This window comes from Herpailurus yagouaroundi, unplaced genomic scaffold (assembly GCF_014898765.1).
Source record: "Herpailurus yagouaroundi ecotype Mexico unplaced genomic scaffold, PumYag 162, whole genome shotgun sequence".
Taxonomy (NCBI): Eukaryota; Metazoa; Chordata; class Mammalia; order Carnivora; family Felidae; genus Herpailurus; species Herpailurus yagouaroundi.
In genome coordinates this window covers 60,946,005-60,958,733 of record NW_024412403.1, presented here as the reverse complement: position 1 = coordinate 60,958,733, position 12,729 = coordinate 60,946,005, and the positions used below count along the sequence as shown (strand labels likewise).

Genomic DNA, 12,729 nt, shown 5'->3' with positions numbered 1-12,729 from the left:
CCCATGGGATTCAAGAGGGACGGGGTGACAATCTTCTGTGTCTTGGCACTACTCCTGGTGCTCTGCACGTCTCTACTTTTGTCCCCTAATGTACTGTCAAATGGATGTGTTAGGCAAGGATCAGAGTGTTCCAGCAACTTGCCTGAGGTCACACAGTGAGCACGTGAACATACTTGGATGAAAATCTGACTCAAGAATCTTTCCAGGCTCCACTGTTCCTTGTGTGAATAATGTTTATCTCTGTTTCTCCCTTTCCCCTAAGTTTTACACAGAGAGACTATCTCCCAGAATGAGAAACATTTTGGATGTTATTTGATTTACCGACACAGGCATTTTGTGATCTCACAGAACATTCTGGTGGCTGCTCAGAGCTACAAAGGAAGCAGCTGCCACTTTCTTTGCACCAGGAGCTGGCTTGGTGATCTCCTTCTGTCATGGAAAGTCCCTTCCCCAGATAGACTCTGGTTTTCCACTGGCTTCTCCTGCTGCTAAAATAAAATCAGGCTAATCCCTCAACCATCCAACATCAACAGGTGGACTTGCCTCTCCAGCATTCGTCAGAGGTGTGAAGAGGTCATTTTTTTATGCGCACAGCTTTGCTCCCCTGGCTGCCACATCTCGGTCCTGCTCCAGCTGACCTACTCCTATTACCTCTGTGCCTCGTCTGCCAAAAACCTCTTCACAGTGGCTGTTTTCTCCGGTTACCCTCTGGCTGAACTTGGCTTTCAGATTAATCTTCCCTTCTCTTTAAAGAGCGAAGTCCACGAGCACAGACAAAAGTTGCGTGGGCATTGTTCTACACAGGGACAAGGGACCATTCAGCTGGGAGGCTGCCCCCCTCCACCCCGGCATTCCTATCAACCACGGATGCAGTCGGACAACTTTCTCATGTCCTCCAGCCATGACATTCGTACTGTAGACAGAAGTAGCAACAACTACATTTAGAATTGATAGTTGTAGGAGCAGGCTTGGTCTGGGTTTTTAGTCCTGCTGCAGAGAAGGGAACTGACCACAGTGTGTGAGTTTACAGCATAATATAGACATGATGGGAATAAACGGTCAAGAACACCGCAGCACAACACAGTTCAGAGCCCCCTCCCCATTCCCACAGATACATTTCCAAACAAGCTGCTGGACCAGGTAACGCATCTCACAATTTATTCACTTTGGGCCACAGGGCCACTTGAATAGACTTTGTCCACATTTCCTTAGTGCACCTTTTTTTTTTTTTTAATTGAAGCCATCAGTGCATTAAAATAAAAGAATTAGGTCAAATGAGCCATTATTAAATGGATTCAAAATTTGTTTTAGATGTTAGACTATCACAACTATTTTTATAGGTGGCCTTTATATAGCCTATGGAAGTCAACAGTTTTTAAGGAAGGAAGAATAGTAGAAAAGCAATGATAAGTTTGGGGACATTTTAGAAAAGAAAATCACAAAAAGTTTCATTAAAAGCATCTTTGTGTTTTTAAAATCTGGGAAAGTTTGCTATTGAAACTTCTGCAATGTGACTTTGAACATGATACAAATATTTTAGAGACAGAGTAATACTTTTTTAAACAAAAAGGACGCCTGATCCATTTCCCTAATGAACGATCAGGAAAGCAGAGGTGACAGGTGACTTCAACTTCACAGGCAAATATATATAGAGTGCACATTCATATGTCTCTTTTCTGATTACATCTTCCTCCAGGTACCATGGGTGCGTGGTCCAAATGGGGCGTGGCAGGGGCAGAGATGTCAGACGGTGGCAGTGAAGTGGGCTTTGCAGCACCTTACTGGTGAGAGAATGAGAATCCGGTGCAACCAAGAAGCAATCCTCAATCAGCTTGCTCTCTGCAACTCAAGAGGATGAGTAAAATGTGTTCATCCTGAGAGTTACTTCTAGAGAACTTCAGAGAGAAAATCTGGAGGCCCTAACCTGCCTCAAGTGACAGGTAAGGGGCTTGGACGGTGGCAGAGGACCCCCAATGCAGCATCCCTGGTTTGAACAATTATTTATTCCCCACAGGTGACATGGGCACAGAATCGAGCTGTTAGAATTGGACGCTCGAGGAGGCAATTTCAGCTTTGCTGCATGTGCTCTAGGCACCCACTTCCTTAGGGTGAGGTCTGTTTGCTGGAGGCTGATGTCACCAGTCTCTTAGCCCTGTCAGTCATTTTTCTCACTCCTGCTGCTGCTAGAAGAGTTTTTGGAGCTGGTGAGAGAACGCCGGGGCCTAACCCAGGAAAGTAGAGCCTGAGTTGTGGGGTCAACACACAGCGGTGGCATGAAGACACTAACAAGTAGGTGAGCACCCAAGCCTTGGTCCTGGGAACAGTTACCTGTTAGGACAAGTGCGTGACAAAGCCCAATCCAGAGCCCTTCTAATGGGGTCAGGAACCTGGGGGACGCCTACAGCGTTCCTTCCAAGGAGGTGACTAGCTGGTCCTACTAAGCCCTAGGGTGTGGGTTCAGCCCTCCACCAGACTCTGAGGAGCTGTATCACCCCTGGACTCCGGAGAAGCGAGCTGGTGCTCTGGGATGTGTCAAGCAGCAGATATCGTGGGGGTGCGAAGGGGGCCCATCTAAAAAGTGTCTGGGCAGGAGATCTGAGCTGCTGGCCTCTCCGGGCCTGAAGGCAGCTGGACAGAAGAGGGCAGCATCACTCTGTCCTTGCCGTCGAGTCTCAGAGGAGGGCGGGAGGGGTCCCAAGACAGAGTTGACTTGGATGCAGCTTGCGTCCACGTTTAGCTCAGGGCTGCAAACACAAGGGGATGGGTGTCTCTAGACTCTTCAGGGATTGCCTCTGTCCAGACCCGTGGCTTCCCCTCCGCCTCTCTTCTTGCAGGCTTGAATCTCCCTCCTGCCCCTGTCCTCCCTGTGTGAGCGCACACCAAGTTGGCCTGACGAGGTGAGTGGAGCATTTGGCAGTGGTGACTTTGCTGCGGTCCCTGTATTTTCATGAAACAGCACCGAGATCGATTGCTCCCCCTCCCTTTCTTAGTGCTGGAGGCTCAGAAGACAGGGATCTGGTCCCTCCGAACCACGTCCAGGTCATCATCCAGGGTTAACAAAACCTGGAATGGGAGGGGCGGAGGAATGAAAGCAGTGCACGGTCACAGCCACAGTAAGCCCAGCTTCCTCTCTGAGACTCACCTGGGTTGACAGCACAAGCGCCTTCCTGTCCTCTGTGGCTGTCTGCAGTGCTGTGCTCTACATGGGCAATTATGATCACCTAGTTCATCTATTAATTCCGATGTGTACCAAGGGCCTATTATGTGCTATTCTAGATGCCAGAGACAAAACTCCCTACCTTACTGGAGCTTACATTTGAGAGAGCTTCAGACATGAAGCACATGGGGACAATACAGCATGTTAGTGATGTGTGCAAAGTCCAGTGTACTAGATAATAATATGTAATGAAATAGTAACAAAAATTAAACTATGGAGGGAGTATAGGAAGTATGGGGTAGGGAAAGGTTGAAAAAAAGTGCTGATGGGGTGGCCAGGGAAGTCATTACTTAAAGGGGGACGTGTGGCCCAAGATCTAGAGGAAAGGAAATCTTGTTGCATAGAGTATTGCTATACAAGCAATGTATACTCCGCCTCCATTTTCAGTTCCCTCTGCCACCACTCTCTTCACATGGAAACTTTCACTCCACTTTTGTGGTCTCTGTCTCTCTCATGAAGGTGTTGTTCATCAAAACTACACGTCACGAGGAGTGAGGTTTATGCAGATTGTTGAACTTCCCCAGATGGCCACGAGGGGGCAGCCCCGCTCCACTCTCGAGGCCGTGTGGCGGCAGAGCCCGCTCACCGTGAGCAGTGCTGGGAGCACAGGTCTCCCGGTGTTGTTGCTTGCTACCTGTGCACAGGCACAGCGGACTTTTAATTTGGAAAAGTCTAAATTAGGATGAAAGGAAGCCAGCAGTGATCATCCATTGTTAGAGTATGCATAGCTTCTGGAAAGGTGTTTGGGCCACAAGAAATGGAAGGATTACAGGAGAGATCTGGGACAGACTGGTTAGAAGCAAGAGACCTGGCTGCTATCCCCAGCCGCTCCAGAAACTTGTAAAATATTTGTGGGGTATTCAGTGAGACCGGAAGAGGGGGAGGAATGTGAGCACAAGAAGGAAGAATCTAATGTTACTGAAATTTGAATGAGTGCCAGAAGTGATTCCTGGGGCGATTCTGGGCATGTGAGTTCTAATAACCGATTCAGTCCAAATGTTGTGCCATTTAAGGAAAATCATTTTGTTAACTCTGTATCTTGAAATATTGGAGAGTAAAAGGAAAATGAAAATAAAGATCTAACTGAAGGATATAATGTGAAAAAAGATATAAAAGAATCTGTATATTAAATTATAATGAGGAATTAGAAAGAGAAGTTAGAAATACAAAAAAGTAAGGAACGCAGGGGAAGAAAGTACAGGATGTGAAGAGAGAAGAAATTGACAGACAGGTATTATAAACTCACCAAGAATGAGAAAAACAGGGCTGTGGCAGAGAGGAAGTGCCAGATGTCATGGTCATCAAAGAAATCGAGCAGGATACACTCCCGGTTCTTCTCCCGGGATTCGGCTGGGGTTCCCTGGAGGAAGGTGAGGCAGAATGTGGGTGAGCACTCCTACAGTTCAACTGTTTAGAGGGCTGAGCGTCCAGAAAGCCACAAAAATGCTATTGGATGCCCGGCTCAAAAAGTTAGCTTCCAAGAAAACATTAGTCCACACGAAAACTTGTACACAATGTTCACAGCGGCCACACTCATAAGAGCCAAAGAGTGGAAACCATCTAAATGTCCCTCAACTGATGATAGGTAAAATGTGCTGCATGCATATGATAGAAAATTATTCAGCAATTAAAAAGACATGAAGTACCAATATATGCTACCACATGGATGAATGGATAAGCTAGACTTCAAGATCACATATGGTATGATTCCATGTGTATGAAATGTCCAGAACAGGCAGATCTATAGAGACCAAAGATAGATTAGTGGTTGCCTATGGCTGGTGGTTTAGGGAGAAACGGAGAGCGACTCCTAGCGGGCAGGCTTTCTTTCTGGAGTGATAACAAATGTTCTAAAATATGTTGTGATGGAGAGCTGAGGCTTCCTTTCTGCTACTCAATGTATCACTTATTTCCTGGGCCTCAGTTTTCCCATCTATGCAATGGATTTATAAACACCTGCAGCTGGGTATTTGTTTATGGATAGGATTATGAGAAGATACAGTAATGAAGGTTTGGCACACGTTAAATATCCATGGGCAAGAGAGTCATAATACAACACGTAATGAGCATCCAATCTGCCCTGTTTGGAGGGCTCACACCTTGACGAGGCCTACTCTGACAATGACGACAGCATGCCATTTATGTGTGGACATTAAACACCATCCCTTTTAGAGAAAGCTTTCATTTCAAAGACAAACAGCAACAAGCACACGGAGAGGGAAGTAGGAAGATCAAAAAGGCAAGAGGGAGGGAGAACATTTCCTCTGAAAAAAAAAACCTGCCCTCTTACCTCCCAGCTGCTGAGATTCTGGAAGAAAAAGTACAGAGCGGAGGCCCACACCACAGCCGTGGCCACGATGCAGAAGAGCGGGATGGGGAGGAGCTTCTCCGAGCTGCGGAGCTGTGGATGGAAAGCAGATGCAGCTCGCGGCCTTTTCGGACCCAGGGCGGGCGGCTCCCGGCGCCCACTCTCACCTTCATGATGATGTAAAAGGCCAGGTAGAGCAGCAGGTTACAGATGAAGATCCCCAGCATGTAGGAAGCGAAGTCCCGGGGTCGATAGATCAGTCCAAAGAGGGCGCTGGGTGCAGGGAGGGATTAGTATGTAGGCATCAAGCTGGGTTTGTAACATTGTTGGCTTTTTCACCTCCACTTTGGGGAGGAAGGGAGTTAAAAAAAAAAAACCTCTAATGCAAGTAAATTACAACACCTCCTTCAGACCTGGCGTTTTTGATGATTGTAAGGTTCCCATAAGTGGATGTACCACAATCCTCTTTCCTCTCTAGTTGAAATAGTTTTCCTTTTGCCTTGCGGCTTTTCATTACAAAGAACAGTGCAATGAATAAATCACTACCTTCAGACGTATTATGCTTTTCTCTTTTTTTGCATTTAAGATTAATTCATTAGACTAGATTACTAGAAATAGAATTATCTCAAAATTGGCTTGCCACACATTGTCAACAAAAAACTGTCTATGGTTTTTATTATTTATTTATTTATTTAAAAATGTTTGTTTATTTTTGAGAGAGAGAGAGAGAGAGAGAGAGAGAGAGAGCATGAGCAGGGGAGGGGCAGAGAGAGAGGGAGAGTGACAGAATCCCGAGCAGGCCCCACATCCAGCATGGAACTGGACTCGGGGCTTGATCCCTTGACCATGAGATCGTGACCTGAGCTGAAATCTAGAGTTGGAAGCTGAACCGACTGAGCCACTCGGGCTCCCCTATGGTTTTTACATTAATACTGAAGTTTAGTTTGGTTGGGGTTTAGCACTGCTTTTTTCCCCCAAATTTCTTTTAAAATAACATTCAAGATTCACATGAAGTCACTCCATGTCTTGTAGTGTCCATGGGAAACTGAGGCTGGAGAAAAAAAGAGGAAGCCAACCCTCCACCAGGTTCCCATAGTGCCGGTGTGTTGTCACACCCCATTCATCCCTGCAGACCTTGCTGCCCAAAGAGCGCCTGTGTAAGAAAAGAGAGGCCATTTACCTTGTCTTGTGAGCAGATCGTGGGTTTGGTTTTGGTCATGGGAGGGGTGGGGACAAGCCAGGTGTTTGTGAGCACTGGGGACATAGTTATCAGGTGCTCATTATCAAGGGGCTGGTCCCTTTTCTCCCACGAGCACCCTGCACCCTATCCTACAGAGTCATCAGGACTGTGGGGTCCTCCCTAAAAGAGAGGTCAAGAAGAGTGCCACAGGTGACCACTGCCAAGAATCACCCATCTCGACGTGTCTCTACATCAAGGAGGGGTCCTTCACAGGCATGGCGCTTACCCCGAGGTAATCCCTGGGTGACAACATGATGGGAAATCTCTTCCACAAGCATATGCCCCAAGTAAGATTTGAATTCTCAAAACCAGATTCTGGCTTTACCAGAAGGTACGCCTCTGTTTTCAATCCTTTCATGTCTTAAAGGGGGGCAGGAGTCATCTTTCTATCAAAGGTCACTGACCTTTTTAGCATATCAGCTAAGAACCACTAATAAAAGCAACTAAACTTACTGACTTGGGGTAGACTAATGAAACAGCTCACTTACTCACATTTGAAAGTTGAGAATAGGTTGTATAAAATAGTTACAGATAACAAAAATATAGGTCTGTTGTACTGTTCTATTTTGAAGCCATCGGAGGGAAAAAAGCCCAGGTAATAATGAGGGAAAAGAAGAAAAGGGATATTGGTGCAGTAGGAAGATTGAGAACCATAGGGCAAGAAATAAAGAGGAAAGAGACTTGTACACACACACACGCTCATGCACACACGCAAACACACACACATTTAGTAAGAAAGGGAAATGTCTACTGGGTAGCCTTGATGGAAAGATCTACAAGACTTTAAAACTATGCTTCATGTTTGTAACTTTTAGAATAATCTCTAGCATCTAACTATCTACACAGTTTATCCATGTAGATAACAGATTTGATGTTGGTCTTGTGGCGCAAATGAGCTCAATGCATCAAGGTGCTGAACGCAGCACTTTAAAAGAGACCACTGTTGGTACACAAGGCTTCCTAGTGTGTTCTTTGTGGAGGAAAAATACCTTTCTTCCAAGTCCCTAGGGCAAGCACAGTCCTACACGCTCCTTAATTTCACATTTCTTTATATAAATGACAGCCAAGGAAAGCTAAACCGCCGTGTTACAGACATCAATAAAGAGAAAAACGTGTCTTCCTAAGACTACTTACAAGGACCAGTTAACCAGATTCCCCACGATGAGCAACACCATTCTATCCTGGAAAGAAAACATCAGATGAGAGACTGCACACATCTCTTTTCTTTTGACCTACTTGTAGGGGCAGCATCAATTATGGGGAAACAAATGCCTGGTGAAAGAGTTTCCATGGTTCTAAGAGAGCTGTGCCTGCAGGCGGACACTAATCTCCTATGGGAAGAAATGGCGAGGCCTCGGTCTGTGAACGGACGTGACTTTGTGTCTGTTAAAGAAAACACGGTGAGTAAAGCAGGACTCTTACTGTTTCCCCCACCAATGTGTAGGGTAGCTGGGCACCGCGGCCCCACTTCTTGAGGAAGTTGGTGGTGTGTGCAGATTACTCGGTAGTGAAAAGAATTCTGCCGTTGCTGTAATGTAATCCAGCACTGTTTCCCTGTGCCGTTACTTAGCGAGCCACAAGGCGGCTCTTGGGCCTCACCCGGTTTCCTCTCCATTACTCTGACTCCAAGGAGGTCCTGCAACGCTCAGGCTCCCGGTCTCTAAACACACAGCCTTAACACTAAAGATATTGGTGGTGGGTGAACTAGGAGAGGTCCATCTCAAAGGAAAGTTCCTCTGATAGAGATTAATTCACAACCTGGCCCTGCTTCTTTGCATACAGTGTAAAACTTTTAGGTGGCATCTGATTGTACTTTAATTTGCATGTCCTCATGGGATTCTCTGTGTTGATTCTCTGTCTTTGTGGGTGATCCATCTAGCTTGGAGGAAATATCTTCCTTTAAAAAAATTAGCTCTGGGGCGCCTGGGTGGCTCAGTTGGGTAGGCATCCGACTTTGGCTCAGGTCATGATGTCACGGTTCGTGGGTTCAAGCCCTGCATCGGGCTCTGTGCTGACAGCCTGGAGCCTGCTTCCAATTCTGTGTCTCCCTCTCTCTCTGCCCCTCCTCTGCTCACACTCCGTCTCTCTCTCTCTCTCTCTTTCTCTCAAAAATAAACATTAAAAAAAATAAAAGAAAAATAGTCTGCTAGAAAAAAAGACAGTCTGCATCACATAATGTGAGTAAACAAACAAACAAAACATTAATTGCTCCTCATGGCTCACAGCTAAGGCAGGCTTAACTCTCAAAATACTCACAGGTCCTACTGGTTTTTTTCTTTTAATATTTATTTATTCTTAGAGAGAGAGAGAGGGAGAGAGAGAACATATGCACAAGCAGGGGAGGGGCAGAGAGAGGGAGACATAAAAAATCTGAAGCAGGCTCCCTGCTCTGAGCTATCAGCACAGAGCCCAACATGGGGCTCAAACCCACAAACCGCGAGATCATGACCTGAGCCAAAGTCGGATGCTTAACCAACTGAGCCACCCAGGAGCCCCAGCCCTACTGGGTTTTAAGTTCTCATGTAAATAAAACCCTTCAGCCTCAGTCCCCTCAACAGAGTTCCTGCCCAAGCTCTAGAGGGTGAAAACATTCTCATATTCCTTTATGTCAATATGATCGTAAACTATTTGATCATAAATTATTAGCAGGTACTTCGTGAACTCCTGTGTGTCAGGCCCAAACAGTATCAGGAATTCTGACCACAGCGTGGTGGAAAGGTTGGGGTAATGGCTCGCAGCACGTATGCGGCCTTCCTAAGGTCACTCACTGGCCAGAGAGCCAAGATGTAGCTGGGACCAGGGTCCCAATCCTTCTGCCTAGTGTAGAAATGTATGATATACTGAAAAGAGTGATGGAGAATTTTTAGAACTTGCATTTCAACCAGTAAGTAATAACCACAATTTTGAAGAAAATATCCTTGCTTACTGTAAAAATCAAACAATGTACACAAATCAAACCAGTGTATGGTGTGGCAAGTGTTAAGTTCTTTTTTAAAACAAGTTTTTAATGTTTACTTATTTTTGAGAAAGAGAGAGACAGAGCATGAACGGGGGAGGGGCAGAGACAGAGGGAGACACAGAATCCGGAGCAGGCTCCAGGCCCTGAGCTGTCAGCCCAGAGCCCGACGCGGGGCTCAAACTTGTGAACTGTGAGATCATGACCTGAGTTGAAGTCGGATGCTTAACCGACTGAGCCACCGAGGTGCCCCTGGAAGTGTTCAGTTCTTGATGAAAGCAACCGGAGTGACAGATGCCCAGTTTTCTTGGGACAAGCCTGGTTTATGCCTGCCGTCATGGTATAATTATCCAGTGAGTGCCCTTTGCACTTCCACAAGTGAAATAATCATACCTCTTTGGATGACACCTGCCTTGATCCTTCCCCATAGCAACTGTCACTGTTCCGTAGTTTTGTATGTATACACAGATTTCTTCTTTAAACACTAGCAGTATTTCATGTATAAAATGGATCTATCCCCGTCTGTTTTTTTATGAGCAAGAAGAAGAGTAAGGAACATGCTTCTTCCCCCTACTTGGAGCTCAGCCACCCTGGGCCATCTGGCCTTCTTGACTTAGGGAACCTGAGTGTCTGCCCCGAGCCTGCCCCTCATACTGTTCCCCTTCTCTCTGGGACAAGGCCAAGGCACACAGGAGCACGCACGTACCATATACAGAGGCCGGCTGCACTGCTGGACGAAGTCCGTGTAGAACACCATAGCGGCCCTTCGGAAAATCCCCAGATCTGCCGATGACACAATTGCACAGTAAGGCTTAGTCAGAGATACTACAGAATACTCCCATACGGCCCAAGATTTTAGGGCCAAGATGATGTCGTCTTCACCTTATAAAAATGGTGCTTTGTACTTATTAGGTCAGCAACAGATGTTTGCTTTAAAAAATGGTGCCTGTGGGGCGCCCCGGTGGCTCAGTCAGTTAAATATCCAAATTTGGCTCGGGTCATGACCTCACGGTTTGTGAGTTTGAGCCCTGCGTCAGGCTTGCTGCTGTCAGTGCAGGGCCCACTTTGGATCCTCTGTTCCCCTCTCTCTCTGTCCCTCTCCCTATCTCTCTCAAAAATGAAAAAACATTTAAAAAATTAAAATTAAAAAAAATTGTGCCTGTACATGCCTGTGCTGTCCTGTAAGGTGTGCTGTATCCAGGCATCATACTGCAGAAAAAGGCAAGTGAGGTGGACCCATGTGACAAATGCTCACAAATAATTTGAGTGGCCGGCCAGCGCCTCTATCGTCTCCATCAGCTAAGTTCCCCTTTGTGTACAGTTTAGTGCAGAGGTGTTTCCTTTATAGCAGAGATGTTATGGGGCCCCTCCAGGTACCTTAAAACATCTGCTCTCTCTAGAGGATGGGAAATCTAAGCCTGTAAAAATTCGAATCTGTATTTCTCCATGTGGTTGTAAGTCAGTAAGAATTGAGCCAAGGGACACTGAAGTCTATGGAGCACATTCAGAGAGTCTAAACTTGTACTGCAACAGTAATCAAAAGAATGCAAGTTACGATGGAGAGCAAAAGATCGGGAAGAATTTTCAAATGCGATCCTTCAAAAGCATAGAATGAAACACAGCACATGTGTGTGTTACAATTGTTCTATGAACAGAGTGAGGGTCACAGGTGGACCTGTCTTTCTGTGAACAGTCTACACTTGTAGACATCACAGGCAAGGCTGAGGTCTGCTCAAAGCAAGCATTTCAACCAGGGGGGACCCCAGCTGTGTTGTGAATGCCATCCCTCCTCACATTTACCCTTGGGGTCAATTTCACCAGACTTCACTAGACCAGATATACTGAGGGAGGGAGGGAATGGGATGCGTCCATGCAATAGTCCAGAAGACGTGCAGGGCAGGCTGGGCTGGAGTGTATCCTTTCCTCTGAGCCTCTCTCTGGCCCCCTCCCCATAAGCTGATCCTGCCCAACCTGGAAGGGGTGTTCAGAGAGCCAGGCTGGCAGACAGTCACGCAGGTCGTTGTGTTAAGAAACCAATCTAGAGCCCTGGGAAGGGTGGCTGAACATTACCTGTGTCAGACACATCTGAATCGGTGGGAAGCAGGGAATAAATGAGAAAAGAAAATGATATAAGAAGGTAGCCAAACAGGTAAACTATTGGTCATTTTATTTTTCTCTCAAAACGATGACTTTAGTTTTATTTTCCAATTAAAAAAAGTAATGTTTGCTCATCATAAAGAACACAGAAACTTCCTGCCTGTCTCAAACGTTCAGACGTTTCCTCTTCTTCAAAGAGTGAATCAGAGTCTGTCTCTCCCTATCTCCTTTATGCACCACTTGCATTTTGCAATCCATTCTCTCTCACAAGTGATCCCTGCCATCCTTTCCTTGGGCTCTGGTAGCAGAGTAATGATCTGGGCAAGTGGCTCTATGGTTTTCTGTCCTCCTTAGGAGATGCTCTGCCCCATTGCTGCTGCCTTTCCTGTATCCACGTTCATTTGCAGGTGCGGCCTGAGGGCCACGGAGAAGGTATGTCATTGCAGAAAGCAAAGGCAGCTTATGAAATGGGCGGAGAGGCTGGTGTTGGCTGAACCACTGTCCGCTAACTCAGCTTCCTGCCTTTGGACTAAATTTAGATGCAATCATTGTCACCATAGAACAGGACATTTTCCTTTGGACTCTGGTAAGTCTGTGACCATCTCGGGAAGAGGTGGGTAGAGAAATTGAAAATACTCAGTAGTGCTATGCACTGGCTGTCTTCCATTTACCCTTGCAGACCCATTTGCCGCGTCTCTGTCCTGCACCAGGCCCACGAGACTGACTGTAGGACCACGTAAGTGGATTTGCTCACTCTCCATGGATTTGGACAATGGGAAGCCCCAGTAGGAGACTGGAGGGACACAGGAAGAAAAGGGAGCTCAGAGTACTTATCCTCCTTCTGCCCTCCCTGTGAGGTTGCCTTAGACTGGCCGTGTCTTTCAGGGTGACTTCCTCTCCTTCCACATTTT

General features: G+C 46.4%; 1 protein-coding gene across 5 annotated transcripts in view; it reads right to left on the bottom strand.

The window, feature by feature from the left end:
* Nucleotides 1-1,132: 1,132 nt before the first annotated feature.
* Nucleotides 1,133-12,729, bottom strand: part of SIDT1 (SID1 transmembrane family member 1) — a 111,891-nt gene continuing 100,294 nt past the window's right edge. For 4 of the 5 annotated variants that reach the window (XM_040484530.1, XM_040484532.1, XM_040484533.1 and 1 more), the window contains 7 exons: nucleotides 11,792-11,806; nucleotides 10,428-10,504; nucleotides 7,900-7,946; nucleotides 5,693-5,798; nucleotides 5,508-5,618; nucleotides 4,464-4,577; nucleotides 1,133-3,063 (listed from right to left, as the gene is read on the bottom strand). In XM_040484530.1, coding sequence (XP_040340464.1) covers nucleotides 3,001-3,063; nucleotides 4,464-4,577; nucleotides 5,508-5,618; nucleotides 5,693-5,798; nucleotides 7,900-7,946; nucleotides 10,428-10,504; nucleotides 11,792-11,806 — 533 coding nt within the window. In that variant the 3' untranslated portion in view covers nucleotides 1,133-3,000. The remainder of the gene's footprint in view (nucleotides 3,064-4,463; nucleotides 4,578-5,507; nucleotides 5,619-5,692; nucleotides 5,799-7,899; nucleotides 7,947-10,427; nucleotides 10,505-11,791; nucleotides 11,807-12,729) is intronic. The other variant, XM_040484531.1, reaches the window with a different exon arrangement.